Source organism: Apodemus sylvaticus, chromosome 19, assembly GCF_947179515.1.
Source record: "Apodemus sylvaticus chromosome 19, mApoSyl1.1, whole genome shotgun sequence".
NCBI classification, from domain to species: domain Eukaryota; kingdom Metazoa; phylum Chordata; class Mammalia; order Rodentia; family Muridae; genus Apodemus; species Apodemus sylvaticus.
In genome coordinates this window covers 33927655-33951821 of record NC_067490.1, presented here as the reverse complement: position 1 = coordinate 33951821, position 24167 = coordinate 33927655, and the positions used below count along the sequence as shown (strand labels likewise).

Sequence of the window (24167 nt, the reverse complement as noted above, 5' to 3'; positions counted from 1 at the left end):
CCCTATTCCACTCACTTTGTTCTGCGCCTTTGTCCTGGTCCGCACCAGCAGGTGGAGCCGCAGTGAAAGTTTCCCGTCCGTTCCGCGAGCGGGAGCCCATCTTGCTCGCCGCCGCGGCCCTCGCTGGAGGAGGAGGGTCAGAGCTCGGGGGCAGCCAATCGCGGGCAACGCTGCTAGTTATCGGAGCAGAATGGGCTGTAGTTTAGTGAAATAGGAAAGCTGCAAAACACTGTGGAGTGCTGCCGTGTAAATAAAAAGGAAAAAAAAGTTTCTCAAGTCGCAGCTGCACGACGTCGGGCCGCGCCGCGCCGGGGCGGGGGTCTGCGCTCTCGGAGCGGCCGCGCGCGGGACTCTGTGGTGCCGCCAGCCCCAGCCCCATTGTTTGTGTTTTCTTCAAAATATGGCAAAGGTTCAGGTGAACAATGTAGTGGTGCTGGATAACCCGTCGCCTTTCTACAACCCGTTCCAGTTCGAGATCACCTTCGAGTGCATCGAGGACCTGTCTGAAGGTGAGCGAGTGGCGCCGGGCTGTCAGTTGCGGCGGCGGACGTTAAAGTTTCCCGGCCCGGCCTCGCGCGGGGTGGGCCGCGGCCGGCGGCCGGCGGGAGGGCGGCCATGCGAGGGAAACTTGAAGTTGAGGGACGCTGGCCGCGCCGCAACTTGCGAGCAACTTGCCGGGCGGAGGGAGCCATGTTGTCAGCTTTGTCTGCGGCGGGCGGTGCTTGGCGGCCCCGGCTCGCGCGGCGCTGCCGGGGGGTCGTGCGGCCTCGGCGGCCCCAGGGCCCCGCGGCCCGGCGGGGAGCACGCGCGGCCGGCGGAGAGCGGAGCCATCTTACCCGGCGGCACGACGCCTGCTCCGGACCGCCAGGGGCGAGCGGGCCCGCGCCTTCCCGCCCGAGCCCCGCCGAGGCTGTCCTCGCGCCGCTCTCCGGCTCCATCCACCAACCAGCGCGGAAGGCGGGCGCTGGGCTCAGCCCCCCGGCGCCTGGCTCCCGGGGGCGGCCGTGCTCGTCGCGGGCGCCCGGGATGCTGTGCGCCGCCTCCGGAGCGGCGAGGACGCCTCTCCCGGGGGAACGGAGACCTCACAGCGAGAAACGACGCGGGCTAGGAAGTTCCATCCCACCCTAGAGCAAAAGCAGGGCGCTTAACCAATTCCAGGCACTTCTCTGGCTTCTAGAAAGTCCGAGAGACTTTCTCCAGAACGTGTGAAGAAGATGCAATTAAAATAACTCCACGTCCAGGCAGACAGAGAAAATACAAACGTTGGCTAGGAAATAGAAGGCAAACTCCTTTCTGAAGTACATTTTACGGTTTAAAAAATGCGAAATAGTGAGGTAATAACAGAATTTAGAAAGCTGAAATGTGGCTTCTTATCGCTTTTCTCGGATTTTATTAAAATCAATGCTTCATTTTCAACATTTGAAACAGAAAGTTTAACTTCGTTGGTGTTAAATTTTAGTTAACTGGGAGGACATCTTGGGACTTGGAAGTATTTATCCTAATCGTGACGAAAAGAATTTCTCTTCCAATTTAAAAGTTTATAATCGCTACAATGTACTTCATGTAGGATGTTAACCTTAATTATAAAAACCATTATAATAAACCTTTAAAAACTGTGAAAAGGAAGTCACAACCCTTTCTCCCTTCACTGCTTTGGCTAACCATCACCATCACTTAAAGTGTACCCAGTTGTTTTTAATGCATATGTAAATTATAATGCGCATACATTTAGTCTGTGGGACTTATCTTGAAGACTGACTAAAGATTAAAATACAGTAGTCTCTGGATAGGCTGTGATGATTAATAGAAGTGTAAGGGTGTTTTGCTCATTTCTCCATTTGAATGTAACAGCATTTTCACATCAGACCCATTTCCAACCCCAACACTGATTTTTCTTTTCTTTTTCGAACTGCCAATGTATACAAATGAGCAAATATAAGTAAGATCAAGGCTGAGTCCATCCTAACTCATTGCAGTGTTCGAGGCATTAGAAGTTCTTTACACTACAGGTGTTTCTCATATGTTGGCTTCCATTTTAGGTCCACATTGTACAGGAAGATAGGGTCTAGGATATTGTTACAGTCATTACACTGGATAGTTCAAAACCAGCCATCCACAGAAACCAAACAAGGTTCCATTTTAAGCCGGGATCCTTTCACAACAGTGGTATTACTCAAGTCAAGAATATGCCTTCCTCTAATACACTTCAAAACCAGGGCACCATTATTTTAAGGTATTTTAAGCTGAGTCATTCCAAAGCTGCAAAGGAATCCTTGAAAAAGGTGCCCTTCCTGTGTACTCCATCTAGAGGCTCTGTGGAGTAAGGGAACAGGAGTTGTTTGATCCTGCAGAAGCTCTTTTCTAGGGTCCACACTTTTGTTGTATGACTTTTTAAGTTATTGATCAAAGTGCAAAATACTCTAAAGAGAATTTTGAATTTATGATTTGTGTCTATGTCCAATGTACCGATTAGCCACCATTAGCCACCATTTATTGTCCGTAGTCTCAAAATATTTTAACTCCGCTTTAAGAGCTACCTGGTAGTTTTGCTTCAGAAGTCAGTTGTGTTTGCTCTAAAGATAATACGGTTATTTCTTTTACAGGGCTTATGTCTATGAGTAGAGAACATTAAAAAGTGGAATTTAAAGGCTAGTGAGATGGCTCAGTCAGTAAAGCTACTTCCTGTCAATCGCCTGAATCCACTTGGTAGGACTGACTCCAACCAGTTGTCCGCTGACGTCCACATCAGTGCCCGGATATATACATGAACGCACTTAAAAATTTTAAAAAGATTTAAGTAAGGGCTTTATTATGCTTGACCACAAGGCCTATGGAAGTTTAATTGGCCTTCCTGTAATTTCTAAGATTTAATATTTGCAGTGCATCAAAACTGAGCCTGTGGCTTTATACTTTGAAAGTTCAGGCCTGTTCGGATTGCAAAGGCTGTATATTTTCTACTAGACCACAGACCTTCCCAACAATTTAATTAAAATTTCCTTGGTAGCATCCCTCCCACCACACATGCAGATACTTTCTGCCTGGGATTACCATGATTAAATGGAAAAGTTAACTTTTAAAATAAATGAATAATCTTCAGCTCATAACTTGTAGTGCCACAGGCCTTATCCGTAACTCCATAAGATAGAGGCATAGAAAGGGAAACTGGCTCATAAACAAATTGATAAGTAAGCATCCCACCACATTCAGACCCACTTTGTGCCTGTTCCTGGGTCTCATTGTGTTCTTATTAAGGTTAGAGTAACCCACTCTCCGTTCCTATATTCTATAAACCTATTACTAGAAACTAGAAAGAGCAAGACTTAAAACCAAGGCTCTTGAGTAGCAGCAACCCACCTTTAATTGATTCTGATTTGTAAGCTCTGTGAATTTTAGATTACTTACCTTCTCCAGGTCTCAGCTTTTTTGTTTATATTAGTGCGCACGCGCTTGTACACACACACACACACACACACACACACACAGAGTGCATATGTGCTTGAGTAATTATATCTGTGTGATAAAGCGTTTACCTTGGGTAAGTCAGTAGCTGTCTAGTACCCTTCTCCTCAGCTGTGTCTTCATTTGGCTTTGGATTACTTCCTTCCTTGGGCCCCTCTTTCTGAACTACTTCATTGATTCACCCTCTTCCTGACCTGCTTGCTAACTTTAGTGCTGAGGAATCCTGTTCCTGTCCTTGTCATTATGTCTTATTGCCAGATTTCAATTTTTTAAAATTTGGCCTTTGTTTTTGTGTTTATAATTAAACGTCTAATAGGCATCTTAGACACATATAAAACTAACTCCTGATTATTCTTTACACAGACCCCCCTCTGCCCCCAAAATGGTTACAGCTGCTTCCATTTCCAAATTTTATCTAGGATGTGAATGCTTTACACCAGCCCTATGGCCACCAAAACTCACAGTACTGAACGGTTGAAACAATCTTTTGTTCCCCTGCCTTCACACAACTTACACACAACACAGCAAGTAAAATGATCCTTTAAGATAAAAGGAGGATTCCTGTTATTTCTCTGCTCAAATCTTGAGGGCAGTGGTTCTCAACTTGTGTGTCATGACTCCCTGAAGACTACTGGAGAACACAGATGTTTATATTTCAATTCATTGGCTACATAACAGTAGCAAAATTGCAGTTATGGTCACCACACCTTGAGGAATTATTACAGGATCACAGCATTAGCAAGCAGCATTAGCTGGAGGGCTGGGGCTGGGGCTTGGTGATTAAACTGGGTGCCTAGAAGTGTGACAGTTCTGCGCTTGATGCCCAGCACAACAACAAAATGGTGCTGCTAAGTGTTAAGCCAAAATCCTTCATGGTGGGCATTAGGCCTTGTGCGTTGTGGCTGTGCTGCTCCCCATCCCAACCTCAGGATTGGGTAACTTCTCTCTCTCTGTTCCAAAATCCCAGCCTCTTGGCTTATTCTTGAACACACCAAGCAGGTTTTTTACATTTGTGACTGTTCTTTCTGGTCAGAAAATGTTATTGTTTCTTCCTAGATCCAACAACAAATAAGTGACCTGATTCAGAACCCTGAATCTGGAAAAGTACTGAAAGCTGAAAATACAAATAGCCGTAGTCTATGGTGGAGCCATGATATAATAGTAACTACTGTCTCTCTATAATGAAGCCAAGCATAGAGCACACTACAGGAGGTTGTCATCTTCCTCCTATGTTAAAGAGCACATTCCTACATTCCTTCAAACAGGTTAAGATGGTTTTAATCTTCTTGGTTCTCCATAGAGAATTTTCTGAAAGGGTGCTTAATGAAATCTAGGTTGAATTACAAGGCAAGTCTTAGGTTAGGTTGTACTTGAGTGTTTCATACCCTTCCCTGTATGCTATGTAAGTACCCTGCTATATGAAGAGGTATAAGGATCTTGGTTTCCTCTAGTGGTTTTAAGAATATATGGCAGAAAGAAGCATGGAGGGGAACAGCCCCATTGTGTCTGGTTGGTATCCAGTTGGCATAGTTTTTTTTTAGTACAATGGTAAGTACAAGTTAGTAACATAGTTATTCTGTTAGCTAGTAAGAGTGATGAGGTAACAGATTGACAAATTTATGTCAGGAGAGGAATGTTTGCTAATGATTATTCCACTTTAGATTCTGTGGTGATTTCTGTTTCATAGGGCAGCTTTTCTACAGTGGTGAAGTTAAACATGGGGCACAACAAGAGGCTGGTTGCATACATGAGCGCGGGCAGTAGGATCTGCTCCCAGTGTTCTCACTGAAGGAGGTCTCTGAGAACTTACTGTGCCCATCTGCTTTATGAGCACCTATGGCAAACGTTTAGTGTTTCCTCAATATCCGTTCATGTTTTACTTGTGAGGTACACTCTCCAGGGACCAGTGCTGTATGAACAGTTATTTGGAGAAGTTATTGGGATGAAATATGAATTCTGGCAAGAGAGATCTACATAAGTAACATTTCCATATCTCTCTGGTAAGCCATTTAGCAGTTAAGTGGTCAATAATATATATATTATATATATATATACACACACATATATATATAATTGCTGCTATGAAATAATGTTTTTGGTTTTTTTAACCCTAGACTTGGAGTGGAAAATTATCTATGTGGGCTCTGCAGAAAGTGAAGAATACGATCAAGTTTTAGACTCTGTTTTAGTGGGTCCCGTTCCTGCAGGAAGGCATATGTTTGTGTTTCAGGTAAGATTAATCTTCAGATGTTTATGCCAAGTATGTTTCTACTAGTCTGAACTACCTCGGAGCCCTACCCTTTCTGTTTTAGGTAACTGCTTTATCTACTCTCACTTGCAGTCTGCTGTCATTTCAGGCACTGTCTATCATATTTGAGAGTACGCAGGATGTTTTTGAGTTTATTTTCAGGAACTAGACAAGACTCTAACATACTGTGTGTACAAGGTTGGGTTTGTCCTATGGAACTGTTGTTCAAGAGGAAAGCATCCCCAAACATACATTCAAGTGCTGGTCAGACACGTGCATGCATCTGCTGATATGATAGCAACAACCTCATTTTGGTATAATCAGTAACTGTAACATTAGCAGATAGAGACATGTGACTTAGCCATTGGAATGACAGTCTAATACTTCATTAAAGCTTCTTATCTAGGTTTTTATAGAGGACCACTGTGACAAATCCATTACCCTGTTAGAACTTGTGAGTGGAAATATTTAGTATAAATTATGTTCTCAGATACCTCTGACAGTGTTTAAAGGTCTGTGCCCAAGCTTTAGACATTATCTTCTGTCAAAGAGTGTTATTTCTCCTGCTTTATTAAATTACTATATAAAACTAGTGACTTCTTTCAATTATCTATGCTTCTTAGAGGGAGATATTTATAATGCTGCAAGGAGTAATGAGCTAGCTTTTAAATAACTATTAATTTTTGTTATAAGTATTTCTGCCTAATCAAATCTCACTACAGGCATAATCCAGGAGAAAGGTCTACTTCTTCTATGCTTGGCCTCTATTTCTGCCTTCACAGACAGGACAATTTCAATGAATACTTTCTTTGAAATAATCCCTTTAGAAACGGGTGAGGAGTTGCTTAAGAGAACATTGTTAAAGATACTGCCTTTTAAATACAGAACTGAATCTGGGCCTGAGTGTTTTCTATTAGGAAACCCCAAATGATTTAGTGTATATAACAAATGGCTAAAAAAGGCTCAGCTACAGTAACTTAAAGGCTTCCATACTTTAATTAAAAGTGCCATCAAACTGAGTTCCATGTGTGCATAACCTTGTGAAAGCCGTAGCAACAGACTGCCTAAGGAAGTCCTGCAGTCTCAGGAAGGCCTCATGCCCCTGCTCACTAAGATACGTGACCCCACTACTGACTACCGTAGAAGAATATTATGAGGGCTCTATTGCCTTCTCTCTTGCTCCCTCCCCCCCCCCCCCATGCTCATGGTCATGGCCGGCCTCTGCTTCTCTACTCTCTCCGTCTCTCTGCCTATGTCTGCCTCTACCTATGTCTTACCTCCAATCACCATGGCCTGAATAAACTCTATTCTATACTTAAAAAAGAAAGAACATTATTATGAGGAATAAGGCAATCAGAAAATTACTGACAAAACTAGCTATATGTATAATTAAAATATTAGTTTATTCTCATTATATAAAGAGGCAGGATTTCCTTGGACCCAAAAGCCTGGGGACTACATGCTGTACTGATAATTCATGATGTAAAAGAAGGTCAGCTTAACATGTAGCCATATATATACACTTTGTATTGCTGTAAAGTCTTGGACATCATGGTTTTAAAGTGAGCCTTTGGGAGTCTTGTGTGTTTATGGTAAGCATACTTCTAAGCTTTTGACTTGCAGTGCTGTGAGGAAAATCTCATAGAAGTATGCAGCTTTTTGTTGCTATCAGTGTAGATGTTGCCAAAAAGAACAGAGAAAGCACTGTGATTTAGGTCATGTGTTAGCCTGTGCAGTTTTCAAAGTCTGACAGTTATTAACAAAATGAAACTAAGGCAGTTTTTGTTTTGTGTTGTGAGCAAACTGTTCTATGTTTCTGGTCTGCCATTTTGCTTAGTATAGTTAAATAAGCCTGCCATAGGAATGGGCCTAGGACAGGAGATGTCCAGACACCTGAGCAGTATTGGATTGGGTCAACACAAGTGATCCCTATCACTTTTCCGTTCTTAATGACCTGAGAGGTGTGCACATTTCTTGACCCAAATTTGCTTAAGTTAAATCCTTTGGCAAACAACATTTTTAAACATAGATGCAATTACTACTAATTTGCTGGGTGGTAGCTACTGAACTCCCATCTTCACCCCTTTCTGGATATATGAGAATCCCTGAAAGTAGCCCTGCAACGTTGAGTAAGATTTGTAGGACGGACTGTATGTGCTACAGGAGGGTCTATGTCCCCACCCTTGGGGTCTGTCCACAGGGATCCAATACTCGCATCAGGACAGGAACTGAGTAATGAGAAGATTCTAAAATAATAAATTCTTATAGCTGCATTTAGATTAAGACATATTAGGAAATTTGTGTCAAAAAACAAACACATAAAAAGGGAAGCTGCTACCTTGTGAATCCTAAAGGACTTTTGTTGGAAGGTTTGATGAAGATGTCAAGAGATAAATTTGGGTGGATGTGTGGAAGGAACTTAAAGTCAAGGAACTGTTTGAGGCACAGAGGCATGAAAGAGTTCTAGTTCATCTTATAGAACTTATGTTTCACACACACACACACACACACACACACACACACACACACACACACGAGAAATACAGAGCTGTAAAGAGCCCAAGGAACTAAAGCATCCAATGTTTAAAACCTGCCAAAGGGATAGAAATGGATGCATGTTTAAATGGCAGCAATATAGACAGTAGGCTGGGAACTGAAGAGATGAGTAAGAAATGCGAGTTAGCAGCATTCTGCATAACCGGAAGGAACACCCAACCTTTAGGAATGAGATGTTGAGATGTTAAGAGTGACACAGGAAGAGAGTAAGAGAAGCTGAAGGTGACTGATTTGAAAGCTTTAGTTTCCATGGAGTTTTATGGCTCTTGGTGCCAAGTATGTGCTATATATACAATAAACATAGTCTTAAGTTTCCAAGCTAAAAGCATTTACTGAAGTGTTCATATTACTGTGCAGAATAGTGCTACAGGTTGTTACTTGTCTATCTGTCTCAGAAGTCTTGTTGATGAGGGCTGTGGACACAACCCCTAGCCCTTTCTGGCATTTTTAATGTCTTCTAGTTCTGTTGTTTCACTTTCTTAACTCCTTTAGGTTCATGATGATTCAAAACATGGTCTTTGGTGTCATCTACCTAAGTAGTCTTTGCACTGAATGTCCACAATGTATGTGGCGCAAATAACAATAGGATTTTTCTTTTTTCAAACTTTGCTATAGTTTTTCAGATCCTTTGTCATTTGTATTCACTGTTTATTTTTATGTGTACTTTTTAGTTGGTGCTGGGATTGACCTGAACTACATTGCTGACCTCTGCTGTCAGTTTTACAGGGTTTACTATTGAAGAACCTAAAAGTCTTGGATAGAAGAGGGAACTGATAGAATAAACACTTACTGGAATAGGCTCTATGAAACTTAATTTGGTACAAAGTAATTTGGGACTGAAAATTAGGACTGTAAAAGGTTAGGATCACTACAGTGATTGACTTGGTTATAAATAATGGATTTTATAATGACTATTATGTAATTAATTGTCATATATTAAAAAGAAAAGAATTATTTCTTTCTTTAGCTATAATTATACGTACAAGTAGTAAGTGTACCCAGCACTACTACAGAGAAACATGAACCTTATTTTCCAGGTATAAGCCAATTCCCACCGAAGAACATTGGCTGGGTGGGTGTGGTGGTGTCCACCTGTAACTCTAGCACTCAGGAGGCAGAACCGAGTGAATCTGAGGCCAGCTAAGGCTATAGCAGGACTCTGAGTCTAAAAGCCAAAAATAAATTGTAGAAACATTTTCCCTACTAATATGGTTTCAAGTAGTGCTAAGGTAATTTCTGCTCATTTGCTGTACCTGCCACTAACAGCCTTTTTATGTTTCTTTCTGAATTACTCTAGGCTGATGCACCGAATGCAGGGCTCATCCCAGATGCAGATGCAGTGGGGGTAACAGTTGTACTGATAACCTGCACCTACCGAGGTCAAGAATTTATTAGAGTTGGCTACTATGTAAATAATGAATATACTGAAACAGAATTAAGGGAAAATCCACCAGTAAAACCAGACTTTTCCAAGGTAATTTTCTTACTGTTCCTTTTTAATTACTTGTACTGTCCAGTTTTTAGGGGTTGCTGTTTCATAGTATACCATGAACATGGCCTTAAAGCAGATCTGAAGTTTTGTAGCACTTGAACAAACTAATTCTTGTTCTGCTTGCATGGATGGCCTCCACCCTGCCTCCCCACATGACAGTTAGGTGGGAACCTTGAGTCTGATGGTTTAGTAGAATATGGAAAGGCTTCCTGCAAAAGCAGGCCTTTGTTTCTCTGTACCATTAGGGATTTCATTTCAGCCAAGGACATGTGAGGTCTTCTGTTTGTAGTGACGTGATTAAAATAGTTTGCATATGACTCTTCCCAAAATCATGTCCAGGATTAGACTGGTTTTGTTTTATTTCTTTGGCAGAAATTTTGAGACTGTGTAGCTCAAGTTGTCTTTGAACTGTGGGATTCTTCCTTCCTCAATGTCCACGTTTTAGAATTACAGTTGTCACTACGCCTAGCTTGTGCGCATTTTCATTCATTTATCCTGCTATTTTTAAAGGTTAAAAGTTTTTAAGTACTTCTGATGATAACAAGTTGAATTTTGAGACATTAAAATCTGATTCAATAGTCTTAAACCTTTAGATTTTTCACTGAGAATGGTTAAGGGGTTTAGTTACTGGCGACTAACTAATCTGGTACTCTATCTGCCAGGCCTTACATAGACTAGAGTTTGTTCTCCTTTCTGCAGGGGACCTCCTGTTGACACAGGGTTACTCTTTGTAGAACCTTTGTATGGCAGTAAAAGAAACTAGAGCACATTACTGTTTCAAAAAATGAGATTTGATATGTTACTGCTAGGATCCCAATAATTAGGGGTTTTGTTTGGGGAAAATTGTTCATTTGAAGTTTGTGTTTTGTATTTTATTTCTTGGTGCTTAGCATTGAATCTAGGAACTTTTCCACAGTATGTCCAAGGCAATGAGCGCTATCCCCAACCTGAACATACATCAGGCTAAAGATACACTTATCTAACTAAAACATCCTCTAACAAGGTACAAAAGGACCTTTCCCTCCCTTATTCTTTAGGAAGCAGAAGTATAAAAGCAGGTACTTTGTTGGGAAGTGAAATATGTCGATGGGTTGTTCCCCACCCCTCACCTCCCTTTACCTTGTTTCCAAAGGCTAATGAGACTACGTTTGCTGTTTGCTATTGTGGTCCTTGCTTATTAGTAATGCTGAAGTGCTTCTCTTGCTGATGCCTTTGCATATGAATTTAGTCCTCTAAAAAGATGAAGAGAACCAGAACTGCCCAGTTTGTACATGATAATCTAACTTTCTTAGTGCTTACCACTTAAATGTTTCTCTTTCTAGCTTCAAAGGAACATTTTGGCATCTAATCCCAGAGTCACAAGATTCCACATTAACTGGGAAGATAACACAGAAAAACTGGAAGATGCAGAGAGCAGTAACCCAAATCTACAGTCCCTTCTTTCAACAGATGCATTACCTTCAGCGTCAAAGGGATGGTCCACGTCAGAAAACTCACTCAATGTTATGTTAGAATCCCACATGGACTGCATGTGACTACGTGCCATCCCATTAGCACAGATTAAGCTATTAAAAACAGAACTATTTCCCTGAAGTTCCGTAAGTACATAGTCAACGTGAAATGTGAAGAATTTGTTTAAAAACATCCTGTAGAAAGTTTATAAGAAAACCAGTATTTGAGCAAATTGTGGATTATAAATACAACTATTTTTAAGTACTTTTTTCTCTAATGTGTTATTTTATTTGTTCATGAAACTAATCTGATTAAAGCATATATATTATTTTCTTCTCTTTTATATGTAATTAAAGTACTTATAAAAAGAAAAGTTATCAATTATTAGACCAGGTTGTAAAGGTGTTGTTTTAGCCTCTTGGACAATAAGATTTACTAGCCTTTAAAAGAACAAAGTTTACTTCAACTAAAGTGATTTTTCCTGTGGAAATAGTGTCCTTTTAATTTGAGGAGAAAACTTCCATTCTGTAGTAAAAAAGGTAACTTTAAAATGGGACTTGAAATCAATGACACGCCACCAGGGTTTCCTAGGCTACCCCAGTGTGTCTTAGCATGGCCTGCGTTACACGGGATTTCCTGTTTTTATAGAACAGAGGCTGCTGCCTTTGCAGTCTCTCTGGCTATGGTGTATGCTTCCCTACATCTAAAACCGAGAAACCACGATCCTAACTCATCACTGTCCAGAGATTTCAACATGGCAAGAGCAGATGCAAGGTCTGTCTCTAAGGTGTAAGAAGATCACATTATAATGGCTCGGAGCTGCTCTTTCTCTGTTTACAGAAGTGCTGAGCTTGTGTGGTTGGCACTCCTACTATCCCAGGGTAATTTATAAAGGTCTGATTAGCTTTATCCTGGCTGGCTACTTTAGGAAGTATGTTTTACCATTTGCAGCCATATTACCCCATATCTTCTGGTTCTCATTAACATGCAAGATCAGGGTATTATCTGTAGTTGACATAATCTAACAGCTTTTCCAGCCTTTTCTTTCTTTCTGAAGAGCAGCTTTAGGAAGGAATTCATCAAATAAATGGGCCAAAAGTTTATTTTCTTTAGTGAGAAGTAAATACTTTCCAAGGTTTTGATCCATTAAATTTGCAGACCAATATTTTCATTTGATTCCCGGCGATGATGCACAGGATAGTCCTAGGATGCAGGTTATGCAGTGCCTTCACATCTGAGCTTTATACTGCACTTCCAAAAGCATTTTGAGGAAAAGCAAAGGGCATTTGTTTAAATACAGACTCTTTAAGTTGTATATATTTCTTGCTATTTTAAAAGGTAAATTTGTGAAACAAAGTCTTGTTTAATGTTAAACTTTGAAATTTGAGACTCCAGATTATTACAGTATTGTCCATTACTCAGTTCATAGATTTTAAAAATAAAATATGTCTGACTACTAAAACGATTTGAAAAAAAATCTCATTTTGTCTAATTACAATTAGGAGAAAATGTTAAAAAACAAGAGTTCAGTGATCAATACAGTAAGATACGTTTGTTAGAAATAAAACATAAACTAAATTGCCAAGTTAAATAATTCACTGAAGTATTTGGGCTGATTATAAAAATGACTTTGTAATGACATTATGTGGTTAGGTTTTTATATCAATATTTAAATCTATGGCCCATTGTCACCAAAGTTTGAGACATAAAACTCTTGACTTTTATTATTTAAAAGTTACTGCTCTATAGAATTTAAAAGTAAAAGAATAATAATAGAAATATTTAAATTAAACATTAGAACTAAGAAACTAGCAATGCAGGGATTTGAGACATTATGTCTGAATTATAGTTAAAAGTCTTATAGGCTGCCCTCTCCCCCTTGTTTCTTATTTTTGAGATACGGTCTCTCAACATAACTCTGGCTGTCCTGAACTCTATGTAGACCAGGCTAGCCTTCAGCTCACAGAGATCCACCTGCTTCTGCCTCCTGAGTGCTGCGATTAAAGTCGTTCAACTCCATATCCAGCACTATTTCCTCTTTTTGATCAGGGTAAATGTCTGGTGAATACATAACACACATACAGCATGCACGCATGCACACACTCTCCGTGCCGCTGAAGAGCTCGGTTACAATGGTATTGTTTGAGCTGAGGAAACATTTCAGAGTCTGAGGAGGCATGCATGTATTTGCTCATTCATAACCTTGCCTGACTGACCCTTCATTTCTGTTACTGTTTTACCTTATAGTTTCAGGGTCTAGTTTTACTAAGAAGTCTATGGGGCTGTCAGTGTGGATGGCTCAGTGAGTAAAGGGGTGTGCTATCAAGCCTGACTAAGTTCAATACCCAGGATTCACATGGTAGAAACTAATTCTCCCACAAATTGTCATCTAACGGCCATATATACATACACACAAAATAAGTCAATGAAAGGTAATACAAAATTTAAAGACTGTGACATGTTTTCTATCACAATTCATAGTGTAAAATACGATATGACGATGCAATGCAAGTATACATTTATATTAAGTTGTTCATAAAAGTAGCCTTTGCTGCACTTACTGTGTGCAGCCTGATTCTAATGGATTACAAGAGTGCCAAAGGCCACTGACATCTTTTGAATGGGTAAGAAGCAGCAATACGTTTCTACAATTACAAAATCTTTACCAATCTTTTTTCTCACCTTTGGATTATGATCTTGACATCTAAAACAAGGGAAGAGTGCTAATTCACTTTACATTATCACTAACACTTTGAAGCCATAGCCATTTATGTAATACTTCCTCATTAATAATGGCCTGTAAGATGGCATAGGCTTAGTGCTTGGCATGCCACATGACTGGTTGGCAATCATTTCATATAATTACTCACAAAATGTCACACTCAGCCACAAGGATTTCAAAGTGTATAGGTGGGTGGCTCGTTATAGGCCAACCCTTCTCTTTTGGTATTGTCAATTCAGAGCCCATCCAATCAACACTTACTAATATAGCATTTAAAATCCCCAGACGGGACTGTTGGATATTTTCTTTTTTATGATGAGTTTCAAAGTGTAAGTATCATATAAGAGAAGAGACTACAGACATGAGGGCATCTTAACATGTAATAACACTAGTAAGCCAAACTATTTTTAGAACAGGAGAAACAATCAAAACTAAGAGTAGAAAACATTAAGACACATTTCAAAAAAATAATTTTCCCTAAATTTCCTGTCGCAGTCTCTGTGTTAGAGCTTTTAAATGTACTTGCTGTAGAATTATTACAATGCATGAACAAAATCTCTTAGTAGGTATGTAAAAACATGTTTTCTAAATGCACAAATTTCCCTAAGAGGTGTCATTAGGAGCCACTGTTGTCCATGAAAATGCCTTAAGCTATATGCTATCTACCTACTTTGTAAATGAATTTCCCTGTTTTGAGTAGATGTTTATAAAATGACATCTTTACATTTTCCTATATAAAACTAAGTTCCATACAGAGGACATGGACCTTTTTGAAATATCTTTTTAATTTTACATAAAGAATGCTACATTTACTTCGATTTTTGGCAGTACCTTTGACAAACCTAAAAAGTAACTACTTTTTCATAAGGAATTGATTGTGTTCATTTCTATATTAATTTTAAATTACGTAAAATTGTCATACAGTACCTGCACTAGTAGATCCAATTCCTGTGGTTAAAACAGACCTTGGTGTAATCTTTGCTGCATATTTAAGGAATTGTGATTTCCCTGTGCCAGGATCCCCAACCAATAAAAGGTGAGATTCACCTAGAAAAAGTAAATGTAAAAGTTCAAAAAATTTTAAAGGATTTATGAATAACATAAAACTAATAAAGAAAGTAGCCCATTTGAAATGCCAACACATTTTGTGTGGTATTTTTGATATATTTTATGCAAGGCTCTTCAAGGAAGGAGTTAACTAGAAAATCTTTAGAAAAGTTAGCTGTCACAAATATAGCATTTTGATTACTGAATGTGACATTTAAAATTTGAAATCTTTTAATAGAGTATGTGCTATTTCCAGATGCTTAGGCCCATGTCTAACATTTTAAAAATCCTTGACTTATAAAAACTTTCTGGTTGTATCTATTTTTAAATCCAAACTACAGTGATTAAAGCTATCCATACAAGTCATGTAAGGCTTTATTCTATATTTTAAAGTACTTCTATATGTTTAGGATTTTTAACCATTATGATTATATCAACTGAATAAAAACATTTTCATTTATGTAAATTTCAACAGCTTGGTGGAATGTATACCTTAAAATGACCAAGTACTCAAATTTCATACTTAATAGAAATGGACACATTTCTAACGCAGATATTTTCACTGGACAAACAAATTTCTTTAACCATTATTTAAGCTCAACATTTAGCAAAGTGCCTTGCAGATAGCAGATGATCACAATACACAGTTTATCAACCGCTTCTGTTTATTTGCGTCTGTACGATGTGGTCCTAGAGCTGTACTAATAGCCTGTGTCAGTATTTTAGTGTGTGGGTTAACTCTGGTTAACAGCTCTGTGCGTGTCCTGCTTGCTGCACGGGAACTTTCTGTCATCCAGATAGTGTTGCACATTCGGAGCAGTCTTTGCTTCAAGTGTGACCTACAGCAGCATCTCCTGGCAGATGGCATATTTGCTGTCTACCAGCAGGAGAATCAGCAGGCAGACAACTGTATAGCAGTTGACAGTCACAGATGGCAACCAGCTTGGAGACATTAAGACACGTACACACACACACTTTCTCGCTCCCTCCCTTCAAGGGAGTTAATTAGGCTTGTAGTATAACCACTGAAAAACTTAGTGATTTCTTTCATTTTTCTGGAATTAGAGCAAGTGGCCTCTGATAAATATGGATATAGACTAAGTATGAAAATAGAACTAGAAACTACACTTAGAAAATAGACAGCTCTAGAGGCAGCTTTTAAAATTAATTTCTTTACATTAGTATCCTAAGTAATGGGTTTTATTTGGGCATTTTCAAACGTGTGTCAGTGGGTACTGACCTCTAACCCTTGTTCCTGCAGCGTCAGTTCTCTGAATTCCACCAGCCAGTACCATGGCCACAGCAAGCTTCACTAGATACATCCCAAACACCTGAGGACACAGGCTGGCCAATATTTCATTCCTCCCTGGGAAGTGAGAAAGATCAGAAGTTATCATTTTCTAGGACTTCAACCTGAAATCTCCCTATCCTGTAGCCATTTTCATATAGGCACATTCTTTGTGCCAATCTAAAATGATAAAGAAGGCCAGGTCAAATAGGAAAAGAGAATGAAGAGCTTTGTTTAGATTCTGCTTTTCTTTCTCAGTTTGGCTTTTGAGATGGTCCTGAAAGTAGCTAAAGGTGGTTTCCAATGTGGAATCCTTCCCCAGTCTCCCTAGTGTTGGGACTACAGGTCCATGCCACTATACTGCACTGACCTTGGTTAGGTTTCAAGTTTAGTATCATGAAAAGAAGAGTGGTTTCTTTCCATAAATTTGTTATACTGGATAAAAAAAGGGGCTTCCTTTTCTCTTTCAACTTGTAGCTATCAAGCCAGCATTATTCCTTAATACAATGCAGTCATGTTCTCTGGAAATGTCACTAAAATCACCCGCACTACTTAGGTAAAGGAAATAGCGTCGGGAATGAGGCGCTGTAATAACTAGTATCTTCTAGAGAGGTAAGCTGGAGCCTGTGGGGCTTCTGAAAGAAGTAAAGTTAATTCACCTTGTAAGTTGACTTGGCATGTGTTGATTGTTTGAGAAATTGTTTAATCTGGAATAAGTTACTGTGGTATCAGTATATTAAGATCATTGCAAAATAGAACTCCAATAATCCCAGGTGAAGATTTTGAAATCCAATTGTGTGCTTTAAATATAAGCAACAAATCTGGGAATCATTTTAGTGATTCATAAATAAAGCCCTTGATCCAGTCACTGGTCTTATCAGTTGACAGGATTCCTGTGAGTTTTCCCTGAGCCCATCTATGCTGGATAACTCATGTACAAAGACTATTTGTGAGAGACAGTCTTTTAGTTTGGGGACTAGAGCCATCCACTGAGCTACTTCCTAGCCTGTAATGGCTCACCATTGACTCAGTGGCAAGGACCTGACGGTGATGAGCCCAAGAACAGAATAGCAAAGAAAGAAGCCTCTTGATTAAAAGGAAATCAGAAGGGTGGTGCAGAAAATGTTGGAAGTGCATTATGAGTAGAGGGACTCTCCCTTCCTAGACAGAAAGCCTAGAGAAAACAGATCAGGGCTCTAAGCCAAGACTTGAGATTCTGATTAAAACCCAAGGGTTACACATAAAAACAGAATGGCCCTAAGAACCAAGTTTAAGAGTAGGTGAGGTGAGCCAGAACTATCACATGCTGGCAGAAGCCACACTCCAGTGGTAAAGGGCATAGGGTCAGGGTCTAGCCTAGACACAGGTCCCAGTGCTTATCTTGAACACTTTTCTGCTTTACCGCCTCTTTCCTGTGGCTTTGTAATGGCATGTGATGCAATCAATCCCTTCCACATTTCTACTTTCAGACCATGTTGTTATAAGATAATCAAATCAGCACAGTATGAGTTCAAGTGACCCAGCAGACCCAAGTACTAAGCTTGTGGCCCCATCAGTTCCCACAGTTTCAGGGGTTTTCAAGTCAAACCCCAAGAAAAGCAGCACTGGGCTGCAGAAGAAAGGTGCCCTTTGGAGGCCGCTTCTCTTCTCCACTCCAGCAAGATCCACATACTACTTCAAAATGGTCAGATATATACTGTACCAGTATCTACGACCATAAGAAGGGAGGGAGTTCACACTAAGAAATGTTGCCGGAATTTCATGGTGTCTTTCTAACTTACAAGGTTATTATATGTTATCCTTTCTTTATCTGGCCAATGAGCTGCATTGCTTCAAGACAGCTCTTCAGTCATCAGCCCAGGGACCTGGGACTATCCAGGGCAGACGGCGCTGTAATGAAGGCAGATGAGCTGTGGCACTGGGATGGATAAGGAATGAACTCGGTTCAAAGAAGCATTGCACAGTCTTACACGGACCTGAACCTAACAACAGTTCAGTCAAAAACTACACTGAAAAATGGATGATTTTAAAAGTACTTGCTACGTAAAGCCACAGCTTAGAGAACTTTGGGCTCCTTCTTACACTGATTACATTAAAAGGAAGATAAGAGAATTCTACATATATAGTATACATGGAAGATTTAAAAACAAATCTCACAAAATAAAAGCAAACAGTCCATAAACAGACGAATGGAAGCTTTACTTTGTAAAATAAGTGTCTAGTTTGGCTTGTGACTTGAGAATAAAATAATATACATTAGAATGGAGATAAAAGTTTATTTTTCTTGAAAGCTCCAAAGAAGAATGAAAACAAAATTTAATTCATGTTTTATACATGTGGGGTTTTCTTTAAATAAAAAATAATACTTTCTAAGCCCAAGGCTGTAGTGTGTTATTTTATGCTGTAATGCATCGAAAGCTCACATTGTGCTACAACGACAAATGTGTTCTGCCACCGTCTCTCCATCAGTCTTTCCCTTACTTTAAATCCTCAGCTAACACGGTCTTTATTTGGAAATATGCTAGAAAAGCATGTACTTAATGCACAAAAGCACGAGGACTGACCGTGTTTACTCCCCAGCACCCACATGACATGGTCACACATGCTGTATTCCCAATGCAGGGGAGACAAGACATGTGACCTAGGCCTCACTGATGCCTTCTGTTGAAGTCAGACAACTTGTTTCTGTGACTTGGGGGTGGGGGCAAGAAAACATGTGATATAAGACTGATCTCTGGCTTTCACATGTACACACACAAAAGAAATAAAATCTCAATGCCAGGAACAGACTTGAAGATACTGACTAAATGATACCCGTCAACAAAGCCACACTGTCTTTCTTACACATCACGTAAGCTGTGTGCAAGTCATATCCCATTAAACTACTGAGTTGAATGTAGTCAATTATGATGAGCCTTATGCCCTTAATCACAAACCTGCAAAGGGGTCACTCTTATAGTATTCCCAGAAGTCTTCAAATTCTTTTCGAGTGTCCTCATCCATGACCACCCCTGAGGACTGCTCATTATTCACTTGGACATAGTTGGCTTTCAGGACAATCTCCACTTCACAGCGTACATCTCGCTGAAAGGGTTTCCACCGCTGCATTACAACCCCATAGATGGTGAGGTCATCTCCTAAGGAAAGCACCATGTGAGTCCAGCAGGAATATCGTGCACAGTGAGATGGCATTGAAGCCCTTGGCAAAAGACCAGCAATTAGAAAGAAGCTGCCCATACGCTTTGTTTCGAAGTACATCTCATTCAGAAAGCAACAACCGCCAGGTGGTGGTGGTGCACACCTGTAATCCCAGTACTCTGGGAGGCAGAGGAAGGAGGATTTCTGAGTTCGAGGCCAGCCTGGTCTACAGAGTGAGTTCCAGGCCAGCCAGGGCTATACAGAGGAACCCTGTCTCAAAAAGACCAAATCCTGGGGCTGGAGAGATGGCTCAGCGGGTAAGAGCACTGACTGCTCTTCCAAAGGTCATGAGTTCGAATCCCAGCACCCACATGGTGGCTCACAGCCATCATAAAGAGATCTGACACCCTCTTCTGGCTGTCTGAAGACAGCTACAGTGTACTTACATATAATAAGTAAATAAGTATTTAAAAAAAAAAAGAAGTTATGAAAAAGACCAAATCCAAAAAGCCAGAAAGCAACGACCAATTTTAGATTAAAACACACCCCAGATCCTCAGCCCCTAAAACAGTAGGTAAAGTCAAAGTCAGCATTTAACAACAACAAAATCTGCTACATGATAATCATATAATTAATACCCATTACCGAGAATAGTGCACTAGATAATTTATTTATCACTGTTATGTCCGATGACATATTCATTCTCTAAGAAACTAATCAGCCAGAAACTGAAACTGCATTAGCTTGGAATCAGGAAAGTAGACAATCTACTGCTGTCTAGCATGTACTTTAGTTTCTTGTATGTTCTGCTTTACTTTATTAATATTTTACTCAGTCTCCTGCTGTTTTCAGTGAAGGAATGACCAATAATAGATCAGTGGATATTGATTCTACTTCAAAGCATAAAATAACTAGTTTCAGACCCCACGACAAGGGACTGAGGTACAGACCTGGCATCCTGCATGCTGCAGCCCCAACCTGACATACCCTGCCCCCAACTCTGAACTTTCCAGCCCAGAGGCTGGGCTGCTTTTCCCCCAGAGGCTCTTTCTGTATAGTCCAGACATTTTGATTTCTTCTCCTCTCTCTGTGTGAATGCACCCTTCCTCTACTTCCCCTTCCCCCCCAACCCCCCAGGGCGACTTCCCTGGCCTCAGTCCTTGGAGACAATGAACTTGCCATTGAGCAGCTTCCCAATAAGCCTGCCTTTAATATAATCTGGCTTGAGTTAGCATTCACCATTGGAGAAATACCTTGTCAGATGGTGCTGAGCCCAACAGCCTAGGTCTTTCCTGGCCATGTGGAGTCCTTTTCTTTCCCCCACCTTTCTGCCAGATACATCATTTCTTCGGACTCTGTGAGTATCCATCCCTGCCTAGGTAGCCTGTTAGGATCCAGGACACTCTGTGCTCTCTCTGCTGGTTTATGAGTGTGCCAGTGTTAGATCCATTCAAAGAACAGGCCTCCTTCCCAAGGAACACAGGGCTCCAGGTACAGCGAAGCTCCCCCCCCCCCCCTCACCTCCCTCTTGTCTTGGTCCCAGTATCAGCTGCCAACTCCACGTGATTGCAACAGTGATGGTGAACAACCAGCCGGCTCATTTTATTTTTTTATTTTTTTGTTTTTTTGGTGTTTTTGTTTTTTGAGACAGGGTTTCTCTGTGTAGCCCTGGCTGTCCTGGAACTCACTCTGTAGACCAGGCTGGCCTTGAACTCAGAAATATGCCTGCCTCTGCCTCTCTAGTGCTGGGACAACAGGCATGCGCCATCACGCCTGGCTCAGCCAGCTCATCTGTAATGGTTCACTGTGGCGGTGACTGGAGTGACTGGTCGTCATCTTGGCTTTACCACCATCTTGCTTAAGGGCAGCAACATGTGACATGATCCGACCAGGGAAGCAGGTCTCCAAATGATACTTTCAAATTGAAATTTCAAGATTTTTATATTTTTATTTAATTTTTTAAAAGGATTTATTTATTTAATGTTTGTGAGTACAAGCCAGGTGGTGGTGATCTCAACACTCTTGGAGGCAGAGGCAGGCAGATTTCTGAGTTTGAGGCCAGCTTGGTCGACAGAGTGAGTTCCAGGACAGCCAGGGCTACACAGAGAAACCCTGTCTCGAAAAAAAACCCAAAAAACCAAAAACCAAAAACAACAACAACAAAAAAGTTTATGAGCACACTGTTGCTCTCTTCAGACACACCAGAAGAGGGCATTAGATCCCTCTATTACAACCTATTACAGACGGTTGTGAGCCACCATGTGGTTGCTGGGAATTGAACTCAGGACCTCTGGAAGAGCAGTCAGTGCTCTTAACCACTGAGCCATCTCTCCAGCCCATATTTTTTATTTTTTTATTTCTGTACTATCTTGGCAAATAGTTTACAATAATCCCAGCACTCTAGGAGGCACAGGCAGGCAGATTTCTGAGTTCAAGGCCAGCCTGGTCTACAGAGTGAGTTCTAGGACAGTCAGGGCTACATAGAGAAACCCTGTCTCGAAAAACTAAATCCAAAAAAAAAGTTTACAATATTGCTCTATGTTTTTACTTTCTGAAAGATGGTTTAATATTACTTTAGAGGTTAAAGGTTAAAGGTTAAAGATCATCGCCTTAAAAATATGTTTGCCTTGTTCTTATTTACCAATAACAGCCAACTTGCTCCTTAGTTATTCCTTCCTACCTGAGGAAAACCTATTCCTGGGATGCAAATGACCACACTTCTATATTCTCTTAAGAGACCTTAGGCAGCTTTTAGGCACATTTACTAATCCCTGATGTCTGTGATCATACCAGATACAACACAACATGCCATTTAACAAGTATTTAATTAAGAATTTGTGACATCCACTATTTTAGGAATATAAAAGGGGACCAAAAACAAAACAAAAATTTCATCAACTTAATCCCTCCAAATTTCAGTCATCTTGAATGCAGGATGTTGAATATATCTTGAACCCAATCTTGATATTTATATATTACACAAGAAATACCATCTTGCAGTAGGTAATTTTTCATGCCCAAGACTGCCATATATGTTTTTGTGCTAAAAAATGCCTTTCATTCTCTAAATCTCTATAGGTAATGTGTAATCTCCAGAGCTTTCAATTTCCTGGAGAAGGGTTCGTTATATACTAACCACATAAAAATGGTGGTGCTAGTGTATACACTAGCAGGCATATTTCTAGCTAAATGTAACTTCATGCCAAATGCAGACAAACACAGTAGCTGTGTTTTACATGTGTTTCCAAGAATTTTCATACATCATTCAGGTCAATCTAGAATAATGGCATTTTACCGTATTCCCTCTTAAAATTTTTGGATAAAAATAACTGGAATAAGTTTCAATACATACTTACTTGAAACAGCCCCTTACTATCTTCACTCTAATGGATTATACTGAGGTTCTTTCAATATTCATTAAATGAGGACCTTAACTTTCAATATAGTAAAAATCACTTTCTATAAACAGTGATTACATAGGAAACAGAGTAAGGAAGAGTGACCAAGAATAGCAATCTCATTAGGATTGAATCTAAATCTTATTGGCACTCTTGTTGGGCAAATTATCTGACGTAGTCATGATACTACAGTGAAATTTAGATCATATGTATGTATAAATTAATGGAATATCAACTTAGTGTTACATATTATTATATTAAACTTGTAAGTGCTACCTATAGTTATACTAAAATTACCTTGTATCTGTAGAACATTTAAAAATACTTAAATTCACAAATGGTTTCATATGTGTGAGTTACTTTTAAATGGCAGATTTATATGATCTTTGTACCTGTGAAGTTCACAGAAATAAAACATTCGCTTAAAAGTTTGGTATTTCCCTATAGTTAATATGCAAACTATTTGTGAAGCTACAGTTCTTCCACTAAAGCACTGCATGATCTCTTTATGTCCCTCCCCTTCCCTAGCATCTGTAGTCCTGCAGACGTCCCCAGTCAGATCCATCCCTTTGACCTTTAGCACCATCATTAGCACAGCAGTCCACTTCACTGCTCTGAGGCATGTGAATTCCTGAAGGGCAAGAATTACATGCTCTCTGTCTTTTGATTTCTTAGGTTTATAGCTATGGGTAATGAGACAAATATCTGTTAGCATACTGCTTTTACCTGTCCTTTATTATGAATGACATTTGAAAGAAATAAGGCTTAAGATTTCGGGGGAGACATAATTCAGGTTTAGTGTGCTACCTGGAGACACCATTCTCTACTGAGAACATTCTTTTTCCAAACCTATGTCACTTGCTTGTGGTGTCATCAGCACACAGCAGAAAGACGCAACTACTCCTTTGCTTAGGTATCAGTAAGATGTTTAGTCACACCTGACAGTCACATCATGAGTCCTTTTAAGATGACAGATACCCTGAAGAGAGGCCTGGGTCAGAAGTCAGGGATCCGGATCTAGGCTCCAGTCCTGCTGTTTAGTTCTTGAAATGGTGTTAGTGAAGTCTAGTTCCTTGTCAGAAAGGACCATATGAGCAGCAGCAAACGGCCAAGCCCCACCTCAGCTCCTCCTCTTCCTCTCTCTCTAAGCCTAACTCTTCAGAGGGTGGCCACTTAATGCCCTCGGTCCCTTGTCAGTACCTTTGTGGGAAATAAAAATAAATAATGACTGTTCAGACCCTCCTACGCAAACTTCCAAAAGTTTACTCTGGCTGGCTACACACAGTAGCACCCAGCTATGGGATGGAAGTAGGTGGGGGGACGGGGAAGAGTTGAGGACCGCAGAGACCCAAGAGTTCAAAACTACC

General features: G+C 40.3%; 2 protein-coding genes across 8 annotated transcripts in view; one reads left to right on the top strand and one right to left on the bottom strand.

Annotated features, from left to right (window-relative positions):
- Mcm9 (minichromosome maintenance 9 homologous recombination repair factor) overlaps nucleotides 1-24167 on the bottom strand; it is an 88057-nt gene that overhangs the window by 54219 nt on the left and 9671 nt on the right. For 5 of the 7 annotated variants that reach the window (XR_007974383.1, XR_007974382.1, XM_052163568.1 and 2 more), the window contains exons 5-7: nucleotides 19201-19401; nucleotides 16217-16342; nucleotides 14857-14976 (exon numbers count right to left, since the gene is read on the bottom strand). Coding sequence is in view for 5 of the 7 variants with exons in the window: in XM_052163568.1 (XP_052019528.1) it covers nucleotides 14857-14976; nucleotides 16217-16342; nucleotides 19201-19401 (447 nt within the window). In the remaining 2 variants the exon portion in view is untranslated. Of the gene's footprint in view, nucleotides 1-903; nucleotides 2314-11566; nucleotides 12454-14856; nucleotides 14977-16216; nucleotides 16343-19200; nucleotides 19402-24167 lie in introns of those variants that run through there. The other 2 variants (XM_052163571.1, XM_052163572.1) reach the window with 2 other exon arrangements.
- Nucleotides 115-11471, top strand: Asf1a (anti-silencing function 1A histone chaperone). The gene is made up of 4 exons (XM_052163576.1): nucleotides 115-509; nucleotides 5574-5689; nucleotides 9561-9737; nucleotides 11078-11471. Exons 1-4 carry the CDS (start codon nucleotides 401-403, stop codon nucleotides 11288-11290), a joined length of 615 nt encoding a protein of 204 aa, XP_052019536.1. The 5' UTR covers nucleotides 115-400; the 3' UTR covers nucleotides 11291-11471.